At 38.0% G+C, this 27,561-nt stretch overlaps 1 protein-coding gene across 2 annotated transcripts in view; it reads right to left on the bottom strand.

Annotated features, from left to right (window-relative positions):
• Positions 1–7,694: 7,694 nt before the first annotated feature.
• The window catches only part of HMGA2 (high mobility group AT-hook 2), a 136,390-nt gene continuing 116,523 nt past the window's right edge, over positions 7,695–27,561 (bottom strand). The window contains exon 6 of one of the 2 annotated variants that reach the window (XM_073620132.1): positions 7,695–9,547. Coding sequence is in view for 1 of the 2 variants with exons in the window: in XM_073620130.1 (XP_073476231.1) it covers positions 9,503–9,547 (45 nt within the window). In the remaining variant the exon portion in view is untranslated. The remainder of the gene's footprint in view (positions 9,548–27,561) is intronic. The other variant, XM_073620130.1, reaches the window with a different exon arrangement.

Genomic DNA, 27,561 nt, shown 5'->3' with positions numbered 1-27,561 from the left:
ATCTGCAGGCGCTGTTGACCTCGCTTCTAACAGGAGGTCCTGTCTATCTGGTAAGAGTTTTTATTTCTTCCGGTGTATACCCCAAGGAAAGTTCCCTTCTGTGGTGGAACATCTTCCCATTTTCTTTCTAATCCCTTTTCACCTTTGGATTGGATGCATAGATTACCCCATGTGGACTTTGTACACATATATGTTTGCGTATATTATGCGATTTTTATTCATTTAGAAATTTTCACGTGGATGTTTTATGCACGTATTCATATTGTTATCTATTCAATTTTTTTATTACATAATTCAGATTTATTAATTTTTTTTGAGAACGATATCATTATTCACTTAAGGTTTTCTCAGGTTTTAACCTTACATAGTAGCGCAACTTTTTCCCTTTTATACACTTTGTTTACATGAGTATATTGCATGTTTTTGTGCTGCTGCTTCTTTTTCTCTATTAGTTTAAATTTTCTTTTTCATTAGTGCGGTATATACCCCACTTGTTTATATATTGATATTCATACCCTTCAAAAATTGTTTTAAATCTCATTCATTGCCTTCCCAGAATAATAAAAGGTCATCTATGAATCTATTGTACGAACTTAATTGTTGTGGTCTATTTGCCAAAATGATCTCCTCCTCCCATTTCACTATATATATATATATATATATATATATATATATATATTTATATTAGCGATACTTGGTGCGAATCTAGCATTCATTGTAACACCAGAAATTTGTAAAAAATATTGATCCGATACCAAAAATAATTATGTTGTAAGCAAAATCTTAGGCAGCCCACAATAAACTTTTTTACTCTGTCATCTTTATCTCTGATCAAAGCCAATTTAGCCACATTAATAGCTCCTTCATGAATAATATTGGTATATAATGATGCTACATCTCCAGTTATCATAATAGTATAATCTGAAGTATTAGTGGCTTTCATAATCTGTTATATATGTCTTGTATCTTTTAAATATGCTTGGGTAGTTTTTACTAATGGCTGCAGATAACAGTCTATATATTGTTCTAATCTAGATGTTAAGGAATCAATCCCATTCATTATGGGGCGTGCTGGGGGGTTGGTACTATCTTTGTGAATTTTCAGGGTAGCATAAATAACAGGAATCCTGCATGTCTCTTGTAAAAGGTATCTTGCTTCCTTAGCATTCAATATTCCTTTACTATTTCCAGCTCTTTTTTAAACTGTCTAGTTGGGTTCCACTTAAAGGTTCTGTATGTTTCCTTGTCCTTTAATAGATCTTCCATCACTGCCTTATACTAATCTTTATTTCACACCACAATACCCTTGTCTGCTGGTCTAATAACCAACTCCTTTCTATTTCCCAACCTTTTTATACCTTCTTTGATATGATCCTGACCTGTCGGTTTTTTGATTTTCAATACCTCTAGATCTTGTGTTACCAGTTTTTTAAACATATCCACATATCTATTTTCCTGGATTTTAGGGTTAAATGTGGTTTTATTCCTAAGATGTATGTATGTTCTGGTATCTTGAGTTGGGGCATTTCTAACAATTGGCTGCATAGCATAAGGTTTTTTTATATTCACATTTCTGATGAAGTTTTGAATTCCTACATATGTATCAAACTTATTCAGTTTTTTTGGGGCAAATTTCAAGCCTTTATCTAGTACATGCAATTCCTGTTTGGTGAGTTCTATACCACTCAGATTATATTTTTCAGGCTAGTTCTGACTAATTCAAGTCTGGCTGCTTGGCCATTACTCCTACCCACTGGCTTCAGTATGCAGATCAGTAAAGGGCTTACGATTACATGAAGCAGTTTGGAAGCAGATTTTTATATCTTCACATGCTGGTGAATTGGAAAAGAACAGACCCTGTATCAACCTCTAACATTTGACCAGCAATATAAAAAAAAATTGTAAAATGGTAGCCCATGTTTAATGTTAAACTGTGTCCAAGATATGAACAAATATTTACATATTCTTAATATGCAGTAAATAAGCTTTAAAACAAGGCTTTGCTGACATCTGCAGCTCCAAACACTAAAAAAGCAATTCATCCACTTAGCTCAGCTCTCCCTTACACACACACACACACAACTTAACCTATATTTTTATTATTAATATTATACAGGATTTGTAGAATGCCATTTGAAATAGGAAGGTTGGTAGGCAAGCTGCCATGTAACTACTAAAAATGGGGTAGCAGAACTAAGGATAAATTATGCCACAGTGCCTGCAGCTACAGAGGTTAGCAATGCCTTGTTTGCAAGCATTTGTGCTGTTTGCTAAGAAAACACAAATATTTGAATGTCTGAAGGCTTGCCAAAATGAAAATCAGAAGAAATAACAAAAACATAGTCAACATGGGGATAACAGAGGTTATTATGTTTATTGTGCTAAAGAAACATGATAAACTATTTAAGAAATATGATCAATAAGCAAGCAATTTAAAGTACAATCACAGACAAAGTCTATGCAAAGAGCAAGGCAAAGGTTAGAAGACAAAATTAATAGCAAACATCATCTTGAAGCATCTTGATACTTTTCCCCTTAATCACACTAATGTGACAAGAGGAACCGGAAAGTAAAATGTCCAGTCTTGTTTACAGGTGACCAGGGACAACAAAGAACAGTCTTATAAAATTTATCTCCCACAAAAATAAACTATATGTATAAAAATTTATAATGTTCTTTCTGTCTGAGTGGTCACCAGCTGCTTTTGTTCAGTCTGAAAAAATGAGGTATAGTAAGCCCTAAGAGGTAGTAATGTCTTTTTCTGATTGTACTAAAACAAGGAAAAACATACGGTTAGGTGCTACAGAGATGAGAGCTCCTCGGGGTTTGAAATCTATGCATGAAGGCCAAAGCTTACCACAGACAGGCTCTATGTTGTCTGTGACTGTCAAAATTTCAATCAAATTGGTGTAGCATGAACAGCTTTGCTCTAAAATGTAAAGCTGTTCATGCGTTTAGAGGCCAAGGAAAATGTTGACCATATGGGCAGTACTTCAATCTACTTGAAGCAGATCTGCTGAGAAAGGGTCAGCAAAGGTGATTATATATATAAAAAAAATATTATATTACCTTCTGGGGGTTTACTTAATTAAAATCATAAGGCGAGCAAGACAGTAGACAACTGGCTTCATTTTAAGCACATGAGCATTCCAAACAAGGCTCAATTTCAGAAAATATTTAGCAGTGATGTAAAAAAAAAACAAAAAAAAAAAACTGCAACCCCATGTACGTATGCTGACACTGGATAAACTGAAAGACATAATATAACACCGGCAGAACATCACAAAATTCTTATGAATCTCGTGAAAGCTCAGATTAATTTTATATTGGATGATTCAGTGACTGACAGTACCGCCCATGTACAACCAGCCTTGTTCTTACTAAAAAAATGATCAAAAAATTACAATATTATGTGTTTTATGTTGGACAAAATGGAACAAGGTTTTGCAAAGAATCTTCTGCATCATATTAAATTTTTAAGCACTATTTTTAGCACTATAAGCTTTTATATAAGAAGGTACTTAACACTATATAGATGTAAGCCTTTTCTCACAAAAGTTCTGCAAACATTAAATAAATTCCAAATGGGTTTGGACAAAAAAGCAGGGATGGAGCATTACAGATGCGGTCATATGTAAAAATTTTGACACAAAAAAGGAGTCAATAACTAGTGAATAGAATTTATCATTTTTTTCTTTTTTGCCAAGCCGTTTTGTACCATTACAAAGTATGCCACTTTAAATTCCATCACATGCAATACATCTCTATTTGTCTCCATGTTTACCAAACCAGGCACTTATAAGCACCCCCAAGGAACTCTCTCTCTCTGGCCCCGTTATTAATACAATGTTAAGAACTTGTAAATACTGGCTAAACAGAGAATAAAATTCTACTTGAGAACTCAAAATACATCTTAATGCAACTCAATATAAAATAAAATCACATTTGTGTAAAATACATGAAAATACAATTCAATCCACTACATTAAACACATACTTATGATTGCATTATGCAAAAGCAAAGCTTGCATCTTCCCGCCTACAAAGCTTCAAGTTTCTTTGAAGGTTTTTGTTAGAAGGCATTGAGGTCCATGCTTATGAGTGCTATGAAATTACATTGTTCTCAACTTATAGTAACTGAAAAGTAGTAGGAATTCTACAGGATGAAGCAAAATTTTTATTTTGCTGGAGGCCCCCCTCTAAAGAGCTCACCCACCCTAATTTTAACCATCAAGGTGTTGAAACCTAATATTGCAGTGCAACCATTGACATTAAATGAGGCTTATTTTCAAAAGTCAGACTAAAGTGGAATTTGTTTGTCAGCACTGCATTGTGAACAGTAAATAAAGAGGAAGCCCAACTTTAGACCTCCACTGGGTCTCAGTCAATCAACATAGCACAATTGAAGCTATGTGACATAATGAAACCCTGCACTGTTGCAGAATTTTCTCCAGCAGGGAACAAATTTTATTTAGTCTGGGTTCCATTGCAATAAACACAGACCTATATGTGTTTACTTGGTATGAAGTCCTACAGAAATACAATGGTGAGGGATTAATTGCAGTCGTAAAAGTATGACTATTTTAATAGTATCTGATGTCTGGAGGTACTGTTGTTTTTGTAAATTAGTCCATTCTCCTTTAACAATACAAATCTGAGGTAAAAATATGGACAGTAATATTTCAACAAAAGGCTTAACATTTGTATTGTGTAAAATCAGAAAGATTCTCCTTAAAAACCTTAAAAAAAAAATTCAGTACAAAAATATATTCAAGTTAACAGTTCAATATACAGACATCCAAATACAAGGTTGAAAGGAACAAAATGTTATTGCTAAACAAAGATTTTTTGCATAACTGTATTAAGGTGTTTAGGTAGACAAACTGATAAAAAGGGATAACTGTACTATTAACATTTTCTGTAATGTATAGCAGAGTATAGCAGCATTAAGTCTTTAGGCTGTAGGGATCTGTAAAATTCAGAGGTAGTCATGAGTAGTGAAGGGTATAAACGTTGCTTGCCAAGCAATGGCATGTGATAGGCACATCCTTTTTAATACACGACCCTGAAAGTTAAACCATACATTTTTACATTGGACTAAATTATGAAAATACATAATTTACTAAATTGTTGTATGGGGTTTCCTTTTGTCATCTTGGATGTTTGTCATAAAATAAAAAATGTTTACTAAAAATGATGCAAGCATTTGCAGTACTTTTGGTTAAAGATGGTTCAGTTTGCATCTTAAGTTTTTTTTTTTTTTTCAGGTTAACAAAGACATGTTATTCACTTAAGGGGTTTCATGCTATAAGACCTGTGAGGCATAATACTCCCCCCTTGGTTCTCTCTGAGGCTTCTTTTACTACTGCACAGAGATTCCGTAAACTAGGTAGAAACCTCACCTTCTGAATTCTTTATTTAATGGAGTAATTCAGAGGGTTGAATTTGAATATTTCACAGCCAAAAGATATTACATTCCACCAGTGGACCAAGACACTGGAGGTTGAAATCTCCTTTAAAGCGGAACTAAACCCCCAATTAAACAGTTTCCCAAAACAGTCATATCTAAGGCATGCCTTGAATGATAACTGTTGTAGTTACTAGTGTACATATGTCAGCTCGCAAAGGGCTAGTATCTTAGCTGATCATGTGTGCAGCACCATAGCAACAAGGGCTAGGATGGCAGCTTCCATGGCTGTAAGGGAAAGTAGAGTTTAGTTCTGCTTTAAGTGATCATTACAACAAGGTTTAAGACTGATTTAACCAAACATTAATGGTCAACATCTAAAATAAGTAAAGCTTCTGCTGTGTTATTAGCTTTGCTGAGGTACAGATCTTGGTAGAATTGCGGAATTACTGAGCAATTTTACCTGTATGCTGTAGTCTATTATTCAAGCATTTTCAACCATAAACAAAAAAGAACCATATCTCCCAAGTTGTTCCTACAGAATTCTGCTTATACTATAACAACCTTTTAGTAGGGCAAATTCAAAAGATCTTTTTTTTTTTTTTTTAACCAATAGGCTTTCAAATTGTATGTGTTTGGAAACATTCAATTAGTGTTACAGGAAGACCATTTCTTATATCACCAGTCAGAGCCATAAAAAGCTAGCATAAGACTTTTTGGTCTACTTATAAATGTTTTCACCTAAAAATCACAGCTATATCATCCAAGATTTAATTAGAAAAAAATGTTTGAATCATGGGTGAAAAACATTGATAAATAAACCCGCTTGTGTCCCCACCCGCTCTGCCTTCCAAGATAAGTAAATTCTTCAGCATCACTTATTCCCAATTTTGTGATTTGTACTGCTTATTGGAGACCTACTTGATGAACCACAAATAAACATGTAAAGGCATTGTCTTTTTAAAAGACAAGTTAATAGTCCCTTTACCTTTCCTGCAGGATGCTACACCCATTATGCTTGGCAAGGTGAGGGATTTTGTATAGTTAATTGTAATGTGACGGATTTTAGCAAGGGTGGTTAAATTGAAAAAAAAAAAATAAAATAAAAAAACAAATCTCGCCCCAATATACTAAAACAAAGATAGTAAGTCGGATACTTATAACAACATTTTCAAGGTCATACTTGGCAATTGTTGCGTAGAACGTTGAAATTTGCATTTTGGTTTTTAGTATAGTGATGTATTATAAAGAACATGTATATTAAAATTAGGGATGAGCCCGATGTTCGAGTCCAGCCTAAGTTGGACTCGAACATCGGGTGTTCGCCTGTTCTCTGAATAGCGAACAATTTGGGGTGTTTGTGGCAAATTTGAAAGCAGCGAAACACCCTTTAAAAGTCTATGGGAGAAATCAAAAGTGCTAATTTTAAAGGCTTATATGCTTGGTATTGTCATAAAAAGTGTTTGGGGACCTGGGTCCTGCCCCAGGGGACATGTATCAATGCAAAAAAAAGTTCTAAAAATGGCCATTTTTTTCGGGAGCAATGATTTTAATAATGCTAAAAGTGAAACAATAAAAGTGAAATATTCCTTTAAATTTCCTAACTGGGGGGGGTGTCTATAGTATGCCTGTAAAGTGGCACCTTTTCCCGTGTTTAGAACAGTCCCTGCACAAAATGACATTTCTAAAGGAAAAAATTTCATTTAAAACTTCTTGCGGCTATAATGAATTGTCGGGTCTCGGCAATACAAATAAAAGTCATTGAAAAAAACGGCATGGGGGTCCCCCCAAAAATCCATACCAGGCCCTTTGGGTCTGGTATGAATATTAATGGGAACCCAAACCAAAATTTAAAAAAAAAATTGTGTGGGGGTCCCCCCAAATTCCATACCAGGCCCTTCAGGTCTGGTATGGATTTTAAGGGGAACCCAGTGCCAAATTTTTTTAAAAAATGGCGTGGAGTCCCCTATCCACAATCCATACCAGACCCTTATCTGAGCATGCAACCTGGCAGGCCGCAGGAAAAGAGGGGGGGGACGAGAGAGCGCCCCCCCCTCCTGAACCGTACCAGGCCACATGCCCTCAACATGGGGAGGGTGCTTTGGGGTAGCCCCCCAATGCACCTTGTCCCCATGTTGATAGGGACAAGGGCCTCATCCCCACAACCTCCATGCCGTTTTTTACAATGACTTTTATCTGTATTGCCGAGACCCAACAATTCATTATAGCTGCGAGTAGTTTTAAAATTACTTTTTTTCCTTTAGAAATGTCATTTTGTGCAGGGACTGTTCTAAACACGGGAAAAATGCAGCACTTTACAGGCATACTATAGACACCCCCCAGGTACGAAATTTAAAGGAATATTTTGCTTTTATTGTTTAATTTAAGCATTATTAAAATCACTGCTCCCGAAAAAACTGCCTTTTTAAAAACTTTTTTTTGCATTTATACATGTCCCCTGAGGCAGGACCCAGGTCCCCAAACACTTTTTATGACAATACCATGCATATAAGCCTTTAAAATTAGCACTTTTGATTTCTCCCAAAGACAATTCATTATACCCGCGAGTAGTTTTAAAATGACTTTTTTTTCCTTTAGAAATGTCATTTTGTGCAGGGACTGTTCTAAACACGGGAAAAAGGCGCCACTTTACAGGCATACTATGAACACCCCCCAGGTATGAAATTTAAAGGAATATTTCACTTTTATTGTTTCGCTTTAAGCATTATTAAAATCACTGCTCCTGAAAAAACGGCTGTTTTTAAAACTTTTTTTTGCATTGATACATGTCCCCTGGGGCAGGACCCAGGTCCCCAAACACTTTTTATGAAAATAACTTGCATATTAACCCTTAAAATTAGCACTTTTGATTTTTCATGTTTGTGTCCCATAGACTTTAATGGTGTTCGCGTGTTCAAACTAATTTTTTGCCTGTTCGCATGTTCTGTTGCGAACCGGGGGGTGTTCGGCTCATCCCTAATTAAAATCAAAGAATCCTGAACTCTAAAAATTCTAAATATGAGCAATCATGTTTTTTTTTTTGGTTATGAAATAGCCCTAATATTGGAATTTATAAGATACAAACAGGTGGGGCAGGGCACGCCAGTGAGAGAGAACGTGAGATGTGAGAGGCTGGGTTGAGATGGGGCTCCTCAGCTAAATCCCCTCTCTATACTATCATTTTGTGACTGGAAAAAGATACAAACACTCAAATATATTTAGAACAATATCTGTGCCCATTTCCTTCAAAAATGGATACCTCACAAGCATTTAAAGCGCCTTTCTTATTAAAATGACAAAACCTCTATGAGGTTCAAGCCTAACAACAAAAGTATGTGATTGCTTAAGGATCCTTTTTTCCCCCCATTTCTTTTTAATGAAATGTGGCTGCATGAGGGTAAAGTATAATTTTTCAGCTTTTACTGAATATGTAATGAAGTCTTTTTTGTCATAAACCATATGGTAGGACAGTTTTGTTTAGAAACACAGGTTTTAAGCATGTTGCTTCCTTACAGAAACATATGAAGCTACTAAGCAAAAAGTAAAGATCTACAAGAAGCTTTGGGGGAAAAAAATCCCTCATCTTTGGTGTTCTAAGGGAGTTTTGTCAAGTTTGGGTGTTAGCTGGTGTGAAATACTCATCTTTGCACACCAAGCTTTGCCCATTTCAATGCCCATTTTGTTTTAAAAGTCCTTATGTGTATGCAGTGCAGTGAGTGACAATGACTAAAACCTGATTCAAGAATGTTTGACCCACACATCTTTTCTCAACAGCGTTATTGATTAGTAGGTTAAAGATAAAAACAGCATTTTTAAAAAGTTACCATTTATCTGTATCCCCTGTCTTACAGCAGTATTTTAGAACTAAACCTGGGACAGTGAAAAGGATTAGAAAGAAAGTAATGAACAAGTTTTTGGAGAGGTTGAATCATTTTTGAATTCTGCCCAATAGGCAACGAGTGGAGAGATGGGGGTAGTACAAATTAAGTGGTCAAAGCAGCGTCTTTTTATTTCCAAGATCCAGAAAAGTTGAAGGGACTGAATCTGAATCTAAGAAAAACTGCTGTCTGAGGTAGAAATTCATGTCAGCGGTTGTCTAGTCCTCTTCAGATTCATGTGAGGAGGCCTCTTCAGTTTCTTCCTAAAATTGACAAAAGACAAGATGAAGGTTAATTATTGATATGTGTTATAAAGTACAAAACTACTATTGTTTAAAAAAACATCTTTATAAAAAAAATGGGTATATGGTTAATCACTGATATCTTCTGTATTTTAATTTCTTTACCACAGCTCTTGTATGCAGCACCTTTTTAGATCAGTAGATATCCTGACAACTATGATTTGTGTTTGGACTTACATTCGCTGCAGAATTTTAATGAGATACAACTTTTGAGCTTGTGAACGCCAATGGGACATTTTATTTCAGATTTCATCTATAAAGTAGATCAGATCTATCAACTGTCAACAGTGTTTTTCTTTACAGATACAGTTATGCTCATAAGTTTACATACCCTGGCAGAATTTATGATTTCTTGGCCCTTTTTCAGAGAATATGAATGATAACACAAAAACTTTTCTTTCACTCATGGTTAGTGTTTGGCTGAAGCCATTTATTCAATCAACTGTGTTTACTCTTTTTAAATCATAATCACAACAGAAACTACCCAAATGACACTGATTAAAAGTTTACATACCCTGGTGATTTTGGCCTGATAACATGCACAAAGTTGACACAAAGGGGTTTGAATGGCTATTATAGGTAACCATCCTCACCTGTGATCTGTTTGCTTGTAATTAGTGTGTGTGTGTATAAAAGGTCAATGAGTTTCTGGACTCCTGACAGACCCTTGCATCTTTCATCCAGTGCTGCACTGACGTTTCTGGATTCTGAGTCATGGGGAAAGCAAAAGAATTGTCAAAGGATCTGCGGGAAAGGGTAGTTGAACTGTATAAACAGGAAAGTAATATAAAAAGATATCCAAGGAATTGAGAATGCCAATCAGCAGTGTTCAAACTTTAATCAAGAAGTGGAAGATCAAGGGGTTCTGTTGAAACCAAACCACAGTCAGGTAGACCAACTAAATTTTCAGTCACAACTGCCAGGAAAATTGTTTGGGATGCAAAGAAAAACCCACAAATAACTTCAGGTGAAATACAGGACTCTCTGAAAACGTGATGTGGCTGTTTCAAGATGCACAATAAGGAGGCACTTGAAGAAAGATGGGCTGCATGGTCAAGTCGCCACAAAGTATCCCGCTTAAAATATGCCAAACAGCACAGAGACAAGCCTCAAACCTTCTGGCACAAAGTAATTTGGAGTGATGAGACCAAAATTGAGCTTTTTGGCCACAACCATAAACACCACATTTGGAGAGGAGTCAACAAGGCCTATGATGAAAGGTACACCATTCCTACTGTGAAACATGGAGGTGGATCGCTGATGTTTTGGGGATGTGTGAGCTACAAAAGGCATAGGAAATTTGGTCAAAATTGATGGCAGGATGAATGCAGTATATTATCAAAAAATACTGGAGGAACATTTGCATTCATTAGCTAGGAAGCTGCGCATGGGACATACTTGGACATTCCAACATGACAATGATCCAAAACACAAGGCCAAGTCGACCTGTCATTGGCTACAGCAGAATAAAGTGAAGGTTCAGGAGTGGCCATCTCAGTCTCCTGACCTCAATATCATTGAGCCCGTCCGAGGAGATCTCAAATGTGCAGTTCACACAAGACAGCCCAAGAATTTACAGGAACTGGAGGCTTTTTGCCAAGGGGAATGGACAGCTTTACCATCTGAGAAGATAAGGAGCCTCATCCACAAATACCACAAAAGACTTCAAGCTGTCATTGATGTTAAAGGGGGCAATACACGGTATTAAGAACTGGGGTATGTAAACTTTAGATCAGGGTCATTTGGGTAGTTTCTGTTGTGATTATGATTTAAAAAGAGTAAACATAGTTGATTGATAATAAATAGCTTCAGCCAAACACTAACCATGAGTGAAAGAAAAGTTTTTGTATTATCATTTATATTCTCTGAAAAATGACCAAGAAATCATAAATTCTGCCAGGGTATGTAAACTTTTGAGCACAACTGTGTTTTAAATGAAGAATGGACGGTCAATGAGATCTGTCCATAATCTTCCAGACTATAGCCCTACTAAATTAACTGACTCTCTCTCTCCCCCACCCTCAAAAGTTAAATCTGACTGCGGTTTGTGTGCAATAAAATCACTGCCTTTTTTAAGGAGGAAACAGAAAATGGTTCAATGATTAAAGAAATGTCCACCAAACATTGTAAAAATCTGAAAGTGCTCTGAGAATCTGAACCTCACTTGTGTTTCATCCCTTATACATCAACACTGCTTGCTTGAAGTGATGCTCAAGTTTCACTGCAATCACTCTTTTCTTAAAGAATAACTCCACTTTTGAGAAAAAAAAAAAAAAAACATTGCCTCCTGGTGATCTATGTACTTTGCAAGGATTTTAATAAACTTTGTTGCAGATTCCAACCTTTTGTTATTCTGAAGAAATAGCTGTTTGACTGTGTGCATGTGCAAAATGAATCTAAGGAGTGACTGTATAATTATCAATTAGCTGCTGCGCTTGCAGGGTTCTAACGAGGAAAGTGTCAGGGTCTGCATTCCTTTAGATGTGATTTTCCTTTGGGAGTATATCACCAAAAATTAAATTTTTTTTGCAGAGGATGCCCAAAATCTGACTTGTATCTTAGTGAAGAAAATCAGTAAGCCAATGAAACAAGCAGGGAATGACATATCTGGGGGGCGTTCTGTACACCATCTGTGTATGGAATGCCTCCAGGTTGCCATATTGCATTGCATTTTATAGAAAATTACAGCCCTGCAGATCAAAAACAAAAAAGTAATTTTTTTTAAAAACGTTCAACTACAATATGACTTGTGTAGCAATTGAATATGGTATATATATTTTTTTCATTTGCTATTTTTTCCCCACAAAAGTGAAGTTACCCTTTAACACAAGATGTCCACAACAAAGGGAGGGCATGGTTTATCGTAGATTGGAAAAGCAGTAAAACAAAGTCATTGTGAAGCAGGTCCTAGATCAGTGGCGAACCTTGGCACCCCAGATGTTTTGGAACTACATTTCCCATGATGCTCAACTACACTGCAGAGGGCATGAGCATCACAGGAAATGTAGTTCCAAATATCTGGGGTGCCAAGGTTCCATCACTGTCCTAGATCCTTCATAAGTAATGAAAAATAACAAATCATACATAGAATCAATATTTTCAAAATAAAAGAAAATCACTTACAGAAGTTTTAGGTAAAATAACTCCTACCATTTAAATACTGCCACTTTCAAATCCCCCCCCCCCCCCCCCCCCATCTGTGCTGCATACAATAAAGCACATATCAAAATGCAAATACTTTTCTTTTGATTTTCCATGCTGTCATTTGACTGCAAAGCTCCAGTCTCTCTGTGTAATGTGCAGGGCTGATAACAGGGTGGAATTCCCTAGAGCAGTGACATCACCCACCTGCACCCACTGATCTTGGTGTTGTCAGAGTGTTGTCAGAGGGGAAGACAGTCTCCTACTACCTACATCACACAAAGGAGCCATGTATACAGCACAATGGAGGGCAGCAGCATTTAAAAAGGTAGGAGTTATAGTTCCTCAACTTCTAACTTGATTTTTTGGAAAGCCTTGATGTTACACAATGCTTCCTAAGAAACACAGCAATGGAGAACAAGATTGGAGATGCAGGTGCAGATGCATGTCAAAATGTATTAAAAAGGTCTTGTAAATTTTTACACAATGGACCATGACTGGTGTATTTACTAAACGATTATAGACATTGGATCAATAACAGCAAAAGAAACTGAAGGTGGCTCAAACTGGAACTGGTGTTTTGTGCGAATACATCGGTTTATGAAAAAAACTGCTATGCTCTATATTTAAAGCCTTTAATGACTCATGACTGAGGTTTTTATAGCAAAATCAAAGGACAGATAAACTGAAAACTGGTCATGCAAGCAACACAACTAATGTTGATATGCATTTTAATCTTCAAACATCTGTCAATTTTCTAAATAAATACTTGTTCTTAACACCAAACAGGAAAAAAACAAGACTGACATGAAAACCTCATTCTGATGTCAAAACTGAAACTGTAGGTAATATCTTTTGTATCCGTTTTCTGAACTCATTGGGATTCGAATATAATGTTTCCTTCTGTGCCAAAACAATGCTTTTGTAATCCATTTGATCCTTCCTTTACATACAGTTGGCTATACAACTTAACAACCACTATAGATATTCTTATTCTTATAACGATAAGTGAACGCAAATTACATCTGTTTGTTAAAATGAACTTTACAGAAGGGACTGCTCCTTCCATCTTGGCTACCATAACCCATATGATATATCTACTATACAATGAGTAATTTGCCCAATATCCTAAAGTGTGCTTGATTGCCTAACAGGGATCTAGGCATTGATTATTACCTAGACAGATAGCAAAGTGTATACAATCTAATATAGTATGTTTAATAGTGTGTTTTGTCCTGAAGCAGTTGTGTATATATATATATATATATATATATATAATGCAACCATTCAGCAGTTCCTTCCTCTAGTAAATTCTGAAATGTTAAGAAAAATTAATTAAAAAACACTGTAGTTGTACCTTTAAGTATATTTCCTATAATTTAGGGAATATGATAAAATCAGCCAAGCAGACGTTTTAATTACAAATAGAGTAGAATTACTTTTTACTAGGTGTAAACGCTAAGATGTGGTCATGGATTCTACATTGTAAAATGGTCAGTGGGTCCTTCACTGGAATGCGAGCCTGCCCATCAGGATACCAGGCTGGTAGTTTAGTTTTTAATTTTTTTAATCACGATGTACACAATGAGAAACCTAGGAAAAACACATTTACCTAAATAGAAAAAAAAAATAATCTCCTTCACCACTAGCTAAACCAGATTATAAAAGTCTTCATACTTTAAATAGATTTAATTTTCCACATGGCTTCATTTTGTCTGGGTGGCTAAGTGACAGAATTTATAACCCTCTTCCTTTCCCAGGCTGTTACACTACCCCATTCAATAAAGCACGCCTTCAAGTTTTTCTGCATTACATGAGCAGGCTTTCATTCATTAGTGTTTGAAACACTTCAGCTGTGAAAGAGCTGCTAAACGTTACCACGTGTGACGTTGCTACAGTAGGGCACCCTGGTTAAGGATATAAAACAAAGCTCCGGCCTTTAAAACTTGCTTAAAAACCTTGTGCAATATGTTAAAAAACACTGTCTTTGTTGTGACAGAAAAGAAACCCCTTCAAAGCACGAAACACCATATACTGTGAGGATAAACACATACAGAAAAGGTTGACAGCTGTATAGATAGGACCACAGCATCAAGCTGTGAAATTTCACACTAGCTGGTACTTTTGTCAGCCTGTACCAATGTGGGAAATATAACAAGCATGAAAAGAAGCCCTTTCTGGGACAAAATATCCTACGAAAATTCCAGCTTAGGTCACATCCATTAACTGGCTAGCAAGGCAAGTACCCCATGCCCAGGTTTAAAAGAGAAATTTAGACACAAGGGTTTTTAGTCCCAAGATGAGAAATGTGCATAGGAAGCTAGTTTGTAGAATAATTTGAAGTGAATCAATTCACTATTCACCTTGAGCATACCCAGAGTTTCAGTGACAGGCTCCAATTGCCAGGTCGCTGGCAGACCAAACTGCTTAAAGATCATAACATAATTAGTTATGTGTAATCTCCTAAGAGGCTGTTCTCGCTCAGAAAAAGTCATTTTACATACCACTATTATACCCAATATGCTTGATGGGAATCACTGTAACCTTCTCAAATTTTATCAGCATCATTATGATTTGTTGCACATTCAATGCTATGTTCAGCTCGTAAAAGTATATGTTAAAACGCTAACTACATATGTTTGACAAAGAGCGGTGTACATTTTTGCAGGATGTAATTTTCTAGAGTTAAGCAACAGCATCAAATTGCAATACATCATATACTGGATCTGACAATAAATGGGTACAAATCTTACCCAATTTCTATAAACTAGCATGGCTGAAGTGCTCATGAGGTACAATAACTGCACTGTACGGCACAAATAAACTTATGTGAAGTGTTTGCATGAGTTTTGCTGAGATTTCACATCTGTTTCTCAGTGGAGTCCATTTTTCTCTTCAGTTTCTTACCTTAACTAAAATTTGAAAGGATAAGTTCACCTTTGGGAACATATTACATGTTCCACCCATTTTTAGCAGCAGCTCAGTGATCTGAGCCCCCTGTGTTGCAGCAGAGCTCTGTGAATGAATCGACTACAAGTACCAACATACTTCGTGGATGTCGGCTTGTAGTACTCAATGAACTACCACAGTGCTGTTGAGCGCTGAGGTAGTTCATTGATACTTCCCTGTCAGTGTGAAACTGCCTGCCTATACAATGCTTACACTGGTACTGTGTACACACGAGCGGAATGTCCGACGGGAGCTTTTCATCGTATATTCCGATCGTGTGTATACCTCATCGAACGTTTTAAGTCGAAAATTCTGACGGACCTAGAAAGAGAACTTGTTGTAAATATTTCAGACGGAACCAATTCCTATCGGGGAAAAAAACGCTCGTCTGTATGCTGTTCCGACGTACCAAAAACAACGCATGCTCTGAAGCAAGTACTAAATGGAAGCTATTGGCTACTGGCTACTGAACTTCCGTTTTCTAGTCCCGTCGTACGTGTTGTACGTCACGGCGTTCTGGACGGTCAGAATTTGGTGGACCGTGTGTTTGCAAGACAGCTTGAGCGGAATTCCGTCGGAACTCCATCAGAAAAACCTTCAGAAATTATTCCGATGGAAAAACCGGTCATGTGTACAGGGCATGACAGTCTGTAGGAGTCCTGCATGGTACCAGAAATCTCCTGATCACTGGTGCAATGCTTTCCAGGTTCCTAAAAATAAAATAAAATTGTAAATGCACATTTTGTTACTCTTTATCATAACACAAGGATATTTGCTGGTATATTTCTTTGTTTTAGACGTTATGAAGTGCCGTAGAAAATACCGTAGAAAAAGTTTGACTCTTGCTGGATTCATTTAACAAAATATAGATTTTACAGTTTTATGTTTGATCACTACTAGGTATAAGGCCTCATTCAAACGAGGCAGATCCACTCAGCGGAGTCCGCCAGCTCAGCAGGAGATCTCTCCGTTGATCTCTGCTGAGCCAGCGGATGACAGGTCCGTCTCTGCTCACTGAGCGGGGAGGGGCCTGTCAGAGTGCCACTGATTCCTATGGAGAGATCGGACGAAAATTGACAGCATGTCTGTTTTCAACAGATCTCAGCTGATCCGCCAAGACGAATGGCGAACGTATCGCCATACGTCTGATTTTAGCGGATCGGATGGCAGACGGGTGTCAGCAGACACATCTCCACTGACATCTGTTTCCCCATAGGAGTCAATGGATGGTCTGCTCGGACCCGCCTGAAAAACGGACAGGTGGATCCGAGCAGGCTTGTCATGTGAAAGGGGCCTAAGACAGCAGCATAGTCCATGTAATGGAAATATTTCTAAATTATATAGTGTTATGGCCAGTTACATTTTGTAACTTACAAGCATGCTATTAACTCCGCATTGTATTTGATGACATCAGAGTGCTTGCAACCTCTGGAGCACCTTAAGGAAAAAGCCTGTAGGGGCCAGTAGGATGGCTTAGAGAATTTCTGCAGAAGCAAGGCATTAGGAAAGTAAAAGACGTTTTTACTGGTACCCTAGGTATAAGTTAGCATTTCATCCTTGCAGTGTGGTGTGAGCCCCAATACAGGGGGGTGGGGGGGTTTTCTTCTTCCCGGAGTTCAGCTTTAAAGATCTTTTAGAGGTGCTTATCCATAGATACAATTCAGCAAGATGTTACTGGCAGGATTATCAGGTAAAAATAAAAGGGATTCAGCCACCTAATCTAAGGAATGGTAAGCTGCAATAGATTACATTTTTGTCCTAGGGTTTAGATATGTGAAAAGTGGGTATTCTTGCTTGAAACCTACTATATATTTTTGCTGAAAAAAATATCAAGCAGTCTGTGCTCAGTAAGGTCTTGTTTACACAGTGCAGTGACTGGTGGTTTTCTGCACTGTTTAAAAGCTAGTCACTGCTGGGGCACATAGAAAACTACTGTAACTGCAACACAGATGGGAGGTGTGGTGAGCTGCGGTAAAATGAAAACATGTAGCATTTTACCGCAACATACAGGGAAGCACCACATGTCAACACACAGCAGTACACGGCACCACTGTGTGGAGACATACGTAAAGTGTCACTTTGTTACCCCAAGCAGCTCACTACTGGTAAAAACTGACAGCTGCCCGCACTCTAACATGGAACATTTAGCATGCGGGCAGCTGGATCCAGCCTATAGAGGTTTTTTTACCGAACATCATGCAGACTGCCATTAGCTATGTTCCTTAATGTTATATATGCCACATTGCTTACTATAAAACGATCCGCATTTTAGATCTTTAAAAGGAAGAGTTCTGAAAAAATGGGAGAGAATCTGTAACCAAGAGACATAGATACACACCTCATTAAAATCTAGCTATGTTGGAAGGCCAGGCTGCAGCTTCCAGGTCAAGGTATTTAACCATTGGAAAGGGACTTCAGCAAAGTAACATAAAAGGGCCTTTCAAAGTGGAAGTGCACAGTGATGTTTTTATGAGTACCAGGCATGAGGGCTGCTGAACACTGAACAGCTTGCACAGTCACTTCCACAACCAATTCACAAAGAAAATGAACACTGCAGCAATGCAAGGAACATTCTTTAGGTGGGGGTATTGTGAGGCTGAGAGAAGCAGGGATAGGTAGCGTTCTCTAAGAACCCTTTGTGCTCTGGCATTTTCTGTGTTCAACAAGACCTATTCAGCATCATCAATTATGTACTATTACTTACTGCTAAATATTAAAAGTAATACTTCTGATTTATTTTCCACAATGCTATTTGATGCTTGCTTTCAGCTCTGCTGCATTATCACATATTTTCTTTCTGCAGCCCAGAACATAACGTAATCATTTATTTAAAAAGAAATGATAAAGTTGTTACTGAATTCGCTTAAAAGGAAACGATCAGATTCACATTAAGCACATTATAAAGATACTACTGAGGTCACCCCCCCCCCCCCTCCCCCGCCCTTCCTCAAACTGGTGAGGGACAAATGTCTGGTTGTTATATGTTACTAAACCTCTTACAACACTGCTTTAACAAGCAATCCTCACAGAACAGGCTGACAGATGGCCAGGCTGGTTGTTGGACTTGGTAGTCTCTCTCCAGGGTCAAGTTAATCTCTGTTCCATAGAATGCTATGGGGAAAGCCTGGGAGACAGTACAAAGCATACAGTACAATGGTCTCTGCCAGTGCAGTAACATCATTACACTGTAGAATAAAACATTATTACTGCTTTGTAATTACTTTTGTCATAGCCATTAGCCAGTTTGTAAGCTATTCATACACTGCTTACATTTTCACATGATAAACATGACATGTCTAGCTTTGCAATGGTTTTGCTACCGAATTAGTGATGTCTAGTACTAAAAACATGTGGATAAGGTGTTTTTTTCTTTTTCAGTGAGTGGTTCACCACCCAGTGGGAGAGGATTTCAAAATAAACAGTGAAAGACCTGCTGGGAACATCAGCAGACCAAGACATGGACATGAATTTAGTAAAAACAAGAAATCAAAACACAAGGAATGTTTCCACCTTTGAGACATATGGACTAGCTTGTGGATGGGGGTCTGGTTTGATTCATTTCTCATCCCGGTGTTAATAACCAGAGGCCAAGAAGCCACTATCTGGCACACATTCATATATAGCCTTCTCCCCCAATCGTCTCACCACATAAAAACCACAAAAAGGACCAATATACACTAAGCATTAACAATTTAATGGAAACTATAGAAAATTACCTTCTCATCTCCCCCTCCCCCTCTTTCCCTCTTTTTAGTGTCATTCTTGATATTTTTACTTCCTCCTCTTTTTTTATTAAAATGGAGTCTCTCGATGCATGAAAGCAGGGGATGCCCCAGCCAATAGATATTCCTTTATCTATAATGTGAGGGTCACCACTCTCATACACCAGATTCACATTTACTCTTTGACGTTCCCCTTTGTGAACAGTTAGCTGGTAGTCGGCGTGTACCACACATACACAGCACATCGAAAATATAAGTAAATTATATGAAGATAGTGTACAGTGCTCTAGTGCCTTACTCCAGTCCCGACACTCTGGAAGTTTGCTAAACCAACAAAAGACCATTCTATAAACTGCTTGGAAAACGAAGCTGGAAAATGTCAATCCTGTACACTTGTGTGTGAAAATGAAGGTCTGGAACCACTGTGAAGGAATCCTGTGTGTCACTTTATATCTCAGCAACACATAGCTTCACAACTTACAGTACAGTGCATCTGGAAAGTATTCACAGCGCTTCACTTTTCCCATTTTGTTATTTTGCAGCCTTATTCCAAAATAGATTAAATTCAAAATTCTACAAACAATACCCCATAATGACAACGTGAAAGAAGTTTGTTTGAAATCTTTGCAAATGTATTAAGAAAAAAAAAAAAAAAAACTAAGAAAAAAAAAGTCACATGTACATAAGTATTCACAGCCTTTGCTCAATACTGTGTTGAAGCACCCTTGGCACCAATTACAGCCTGAAGTCGTTGGGTATGATGCTACAAGCTTGGCATACCTATTTTTGGGCAGTTTTTCCTATTCTTCTTTGCTGGACCTCTCAAGCTCCATCTTGGATCAGGTTGGATGGGGAGGATCGGTGCTGGGCCACTCAAGAACATTCACAGAGTTGTCCCATAGCCACTTCTTTGTTATCTTGGCTGTGTGCTTAGGTTCATTGTCCTGTTGGAAGATGCACCTTCGCCCCAGTCTGAGGTCCAGAACTCTCTGGAACAGGTTTTCATCAAGGAGGTCTCTGTACATTGCTGCATTCATCTTTCCCTCAATCCTGACTAGTCTCCTAGTTGCTCCAGCTAAAAAACATCCCCACAGCATGATGCTTCCACCACCATGCTTCACTGTAGGGATTGTATTGGCCAGGTGATGAGCGGTGCCTGGTTTCCTCCAGACATGATGCTTGCAATTCAGGCCAAAGAGTTCAATCTTTGTTTCATCAGACCAAAGAATTTAGTTTTTTATGGTCTGAGTCCTTCAGGTGGCTTTTGGCAAACACCAGGTAGGCAGGCAGGCTGTCATGTGTATTTTACTGAGGAGTGGCTTCCGTCTGACCACTCTACCATACAGGCCTGATTGGTGGAGTGATGCAGAGATGATTGTTCTTCTGGAAAGTTCTCCTCTCTCCACAGAGAAACGCTGGAGCTCTGTCAGAGTGACCATCTGGTTCTTTGTCACCTCCCTGCCTCAAGGCCCTTCTCCCCCGACCTCTCAGTTTGGCCTGGGTAGCATGCTCTAGGAAGAGTCCTGGAAGTTCCAAACTTCTTTCATTTATGGATGATGGAGGCCACTGTGCTCATTGGGACTTATAATGCTGCAGAAATTTTTCTGTACCATTCCCCAGATCTGTGCCTCAATATAATCCTGTCTCTGAGGTCTACAGACAATTCCTTGGACTTCATGGCTTGGTTTTTGCTCTGACATGCACTGTTAACTGTGGGTCCTTATATAGACAGGCGTGTGCCTTTCGAAATTATGTCCAATCAACTGAATTTACCACAGGTGGACTCCAATCAACTTGTAGAAAAATCTCAAGTGGAAACCGGGATGTACCTGAGCTCAATTTCGAGAGTCATGACAAAGGCTGTGAATACTTATGTACATATGATCTTTTCATTTTTTATTTTAATACATTTGAAAAGATTTCAAACTCAATTTTCTTCATGGGGTACAGTTCAAACAATTGCAGTGCAGTGAAAAAAAAAAAAAAAGTACAGCAAGCTCCATTTTTTTCACAAGGCAAACAATTAATGTAAACACAACACATTGCAGTACACATAAAAGCTCAAAGAGAAAGAAAGTGGTCTCAATGGAAATGCAAGCAGATAAGCCCCTAAAAAAGCTTAGGGAAAACACACCACAAGCACACGTAAAAAAGGCGCCTCTTATGTGGATCAATGTACATGCAGATATGCGTGGTTTCCGATGTAAATGGGTCCCGAGAGTTTGCTAAAGCATTGTGACTAGCCTCAGATGATACACAGAGATTAAACATATCCTTCTACATAAATTGTACCTACGTAATTATCTGCAGCCATGTGTCCTGTACATCCTTCTACAACACAGGGGGTTAACATTGAATCTGTCAACATCTCTCAGCAGCACAAAGCAAGGGGTGTGGATCTGAATTCACACACTACACAGCTCAGGGGGAAGAACTCCAAGCCCTGATTGGAGGGAAGGGACACACCCCTCCTCATACTACATGGAGAACATGCACAACGTTTGGCTGTCAATCACAGGCTGTGTGCTGGAGCTCTCTCCCCCACCACTTTTTCTTACTTGGTGTCGGAAAAGCTGTCAGAAGTAACTCATGCAGATAACAGAAGAACAAGTTAGCAGAGAGAAATCACACACAGAGCTTTGGATAGAGTCAAGTACACAGTATAGAAGGAGGTGCTTTGTTCAGATTTCATGTATGCAAGCACTTTTAGGCTTGGTTTCATTATGTTTTTTCAAAGGAATCCTGTGCGGTTTCATTCACAGGTTCAGGTGCAAATTTTTAAAGTGTATGACACTTGAAATCGCACTTGAACTGGACTGAAAATCGTACAGGACTCTTTTTTGAAAATGCACTGCAGCCGGCCCGCACATACAGTCATGGTCAAAAATATTGGCACCCCTGCATTTCTGTCAGATAATGCACCACTTTGCCCAGAAAACTGTTGCAATTACAAATGTTTAGGCATTCTCATGTTTATTTGTTTTTTGTATTGTATGACACTAAAAAGTGGAGAAACAAAAAGCCAAATTTGACACATTCCGCACAAAACTCCACAAAATGGACTGGGCAAAATTATTGGCACCCTCAATTTAATATCTGTTAGCACACCCCTTGGAAGAATTAACTGAAATCAATTGCTTTCTGTAACCATCAATGAGTTTCTTACACCTCTCTACTGGAATTTTGGACCACTCTTCTTCTTCGCCAACTGCTCCAGGCCTCTCAGATTGGAAAGGTTCTATTTCCCAACTACTATTTTGAGATCTTTCCACAGCTGCCCTATGGAATTTAGATCTGAACTCACTGCTGGCCAGTTCAGTACTCTCTTTGTCTTAAACTATTTTTGGGTGCTTTTTGACGTGTGCTTTGGGTCATTGACCTGCTGTAAGACCCAAGACTTCTGATAGAGACCCATCTTTCTGACACTTGCACCTCAGAATTCTTTGGTAGTCTTCAGATTTGATAATGCCATGCACACAGTCAAGACATACAGTGCCTGAAGCAGCAAAGCAACCCCAAAACATCAGTGAACCTCCACCATGTTTGACTGTAGGGACTGTATTCTTTTCTTTAAAGGCCTCATTTCTTTTTCTGAAAACAGTAGAATGGGCTTTATCAAAAAGCTGTAATTTTGTTTCGTCTGCCTACAGCACATTCTTACAAAAAGATTTTGGTTTCCTCAGGTAAGTTTGGGCTAAATCTTTGGTCAATTTTTCTATTTCGTTCATGCCCAGGGAGATTAGCGATCGTGCCATGGGCTGTAAACTTCTTCACAATGTTGCGCACAGTGGACACAGGAACAATAAGATCTCTGGAGATGGACTTTGGATGTAACCTTGAGATTGTCCATGCTTTTCAACAATTTTTGTTCTCAAATCCTCAGACAATTCTTTGCTGCTCTTTCTCTTCTCTATGCATCGTGTGGCACACAGAGACACACAACAGAAAGGTTGAGTCAATTTTTCACTATGTTAAACTGGTTGCTGGTTGAGCCTATGTGGATCATTTGGAGCTATGTCTATACTATCCCCAATATGAGGATCTCCAATTTTCCTTTGTATACACAGAGATGAAGAAAGTATTTACTAAATTTGCCTTCTATTTGTCTCTAGTTATCAACTCTAAATTATCCTGTAAAGGACCTAAATTCTCAGACCTGACTTTTTTTTTTTTTACTATTAATATAAATATTTTTTGAGGATTTCTCCTACTCCCTTTTGCAACTTGTCATTTGTTTTGGATTTTTGCAGGCTTGATTTCCCTTTTACATAATCTGTTAGCTTCTTTAAATGATAATAGTGTTCCTTCATTATTTACAGCTTTTTTTTTAACTTTGCCCGTGAGCCACATAGGTTTTATTTTTAGCCTTTTAAAGGTATTGCCCATGGGAATATATTTTGCAGGATGTTTGAATTCCCATTTCTGTTCTGTATTCTTTAATGACAATATTTCCTCCCAGTCTAAATATTGGAGAACAGACCTAAACCTTGGATATATGCTCTTTTAAAATGAAGTATTTTTTATCTTTCTAGTATGCGCTTGCTGTTTACACCTTTCATTTAATGAAATTATAGTAAATACAACTTTTCAAATTATACTACCATGAGAGTTTAGCGACTGGGTTTACATCTACTTTAAGTTAACCACTATACCCAATGTCCAGTACTGGCTGACTGGTAAACAATACCTGACTGAATCATGGGAAGCCCATCACTTAAGGCCACATGTCATCCATAATAAACAGGAACGCCATATCTGTCTTTTACATATATTGTGGCCATGTCCTGCATAAAGACATTGTACATACATACATACATACATACATACAGTTGCAATAAAAAGTATGTGAACCCATTTGGAATGATATGGATTTCTGCACAAATTGGTCATAAAATGTGATCTGATCTTCATCTAATTTACAACAATAGACAATCACAGTCTGAAGAATTTAAAGAATTAAATGTTACCAAGTTTTTATTGAACACACCATGTAAACATTCACAGTGCAGGTGGAAAAAGTATGTGAGCCCTTGGATTTAATAAATGGTTGAACCTCCTTTGGCAGCAATAACTTCAACCAAACGCTTCCTGTAGTTGCAGATCAGACGTGCACAATGGTCAGGAGTAATTCTTGACCATTCCTCTTTACAGAACTGTTTCAGTTCAGAAATATTCTTGGGATGTCTGGTGTGAATCACTTTCTTGAGGTCATGCCACAGCATCTCAATCGGGTTGAGGTCAGGACTCTGACTGGGCCACTCCAGAAAGCGTATTTTCTTCTGTTTAAGCCATTCTGTTGTCGATTTACTTCTATGCTTTGGGTCGTTGTCCTGTTGCAACACCCATCTTCTGTTGAGTTTCAGCTGGTGGACAGATGGCCTTAAATTCTCCTGCAAAATGTCTTGATAAACTTGGGAATTCATTCTACCTTCGATGATAGCAATCCGTCCAGGCCCTGACGCAGCAAAGCAGCCCCAAACCATGATGCCCCCACCACCATACTTCACAGTTGGGATGAGGTTTTGATGTTGTGTGCTGTGCCTCTTTTTCTCCACACATAGTGTTGTGTGTTTCTTCTAAACAACTCAACTTTGGTTTCATCTGTCCACAGAATATTTTGCCAGTACTGCTGTGGAACATCCAGGTGCTCTTGTGCAAACTAAACGTGCAGCAATGTTTTTTTTGGGCAGCAGTGGCTTCCTCTGTGGTATCCTCCCATGAAATCCATTCTTGTTTAGTGTTTTACATATCGTAGATTCGCTAACAGGGATGTTAGCATATGCCAGAGACTTTTGTAAGTCTTTAGCTGATACTCTAGGATTCTTCTTCACCTCATTGAGCAGTCTGCACTGTGCTCTTGCAGTCATCTTTACAGGACGCCCACTCCTAGGGAGAGTAACAGCAGTGCTGAACTTTCTTCATTCATAGACAATTTGTCTTACTGTGGACTGATGAACAGCAAGGCTTTTGGAGATATTTTTTTAACCCTTTCCAGCTTTATGCAAGTCAACAATTCTTAATCATAGGTCTTCTGAGAGCTCTTTTATGCGAGGCATCATTCACATCAGGCAATGCATCTTGTGAAAAGCAAACCCAGAACTGGTGTGTGTTTTTTATAGGGCAGGGCAGCTGTAACCAACACCTCCAATCTCACTCCAATTAGCTCTTGGAGATCTCATTAGTCTAGGGGTTCACATACTTTTTCTACCTGCACTGTGAATGTTTACATGGTGTGTTCGATAAAAACATGGTAACATTTAATTCTTTGTGCGTTATTAGTTTAAGCAGACAGTGATTGTCTATTGTTGTGACTTAGATGAAGATCAGATCACATTTTATGACCAATTTGTGCAGAAATCCATATCATTCCAAAAGGGTTCACATACTTTTTATTGCAACTGTACATAAATACAGATTTTTCTTTTCTTACAGTATGAATATTAGGCTAAATAACCTGATAATAAAAAGTGAAAATAATGAATGGCTAGCAATGTACTTGTAAATGACCAATCAAAAAGTAATTATATTAACTTTGGTTGAACTTGATGGACAAGTCTATTAAACCGACATTAAAAGTTTGAATTACAAAAATAAAATAAATATGTTATACTTACATGCTCTGTGCAGTGGTTTTGCAGAGCAGCCCCGATCCTCCTCTTCTCGGGTCCCCTGCCGGCCTGGCTCCCCCCCCCCCCGCTCTCCTCCTCATTGGCTCACTGGCTGTAATTGACAATGAGGAGAGAGACACCCGGGACAGCCGAGTATCTCGTGCACATCGCTGGATCGAGAGGTGGCTCAAGTGAATATTAGGGGGGCTTTGGTGGGAGCAGCACACAGAGACTTTTTACCTTCATGGATATAATCCATGAAGGTAAAAAAAAACTTCAGCATTTACAACCACTTTAACTATACAAACCTAAAAAAAATGCTGGAAGATTGCAAGCTCATTGAAATAAGTAAGTATTTATTATTTATGAAAAGTGATTACATAAAAAACAATAATTTCACGTAAATCGGCATGCATTTGGTATATCAGAGTAAAGCAAAGAATGTGTGAAAAGAAAAATGATTGCTTATTCTAGAAAGCTATTCCAAAATGGCATGGACAGATTTGTTGGTACCTCTAAAAAGGTTATATTTGGTTCAGTGATATTAGAAACTTTTATGTCATTTGCCTCAAGTCTTAAATCTTGTAATCAGTCAGCCTATTTAAATAAAGAAAAGTGGTCTGTTTAGTATCATTGTATTCATCATACGGAACACAGACCAGAGAAAGCAATGGAGAGTTGTCTGAGAAGATCAGATTGAAAATTATAGCCCAGCATGTCAGAGGTAAAGGCTATACGATCATCTACAAGCAACTTGATGTTCCAGAAGCAACAGTTGCAAATATTAGCTTTACGGTCTTTGTTAGTGTAGCCAACTTTGCTTGATGTGTCAGCAAGAGGACCATTGACCCCAGGTTGAACAAAAGTAAAGTGTGAATGGTAGACAAAAAGCCAAGGACAACGTCTAAAAAGATACAAGCTAAACTCCACGGTCAAAGTAAATAAGTGTCTGATCTAACCTACATCACAAGTCTCTGATCACACACACAAAAAATCCAGACCAGAATTTGCAAAAAACATTGACAAGCCACAATGCTTCTGGAAGAATGTTCTTTGGACAGATGAGACAAAACTGGAGCTTTTTGGCAAGTCACATCAGCTTTATGCTCACATACAAAAAAAAAACCAAAGCTTTCAAATAAAAACAGGATACCTGCTGGAAAAGGTGGCTTGGTTATATTATGGGAATGCCTTGAATCTTTGTAGGGCACAATAAAATCTCCAAATTATCAAATAATTTAGGATCTAATTGTACTGCTCGGTGTCAGGAAGCTCACTCCCAGTTGCAAGTGATGGGTCCTCCAACAAGATAATGACGCAATACACATACCTAAATGCACCCAAAAAAAAACAAAACCAAAACCAAAAGGTCTTCCATGAGCCCTGATCTGAATTCTATCAAACATCTATAGAAAGACTTAAAACATGCAGTCGGGACAAAATACCCTTCAAATTCAAAGAAAATCTTGTTCAAAACCTGTGAAAAAATAGCTAAGAGATTGATGCCTAATTTTACTTCAAGGGAATTCGTTGAAAGAAAAAAAAAATAGAAAAA

Source organism: Aquarana catesbeiana, linkage group LG03, assembly GCF_042186555.1.
Source record: "Aquarana catesbeiana isolate 2022-GZ linkage group LG03, ASM4218655v1, whole genome shotgun sequence".
NCBI lineage: Eukaryota > Metazoa > Chordata > Amphibia > Anura > Ranidae > Aquarana > Aquarana catesbeiana.
The sequence above is the reverse complement of the archived record's forward strand: the minus strand, read 5'-3'. Positions and strand labels throughout refer to the sequence as shown.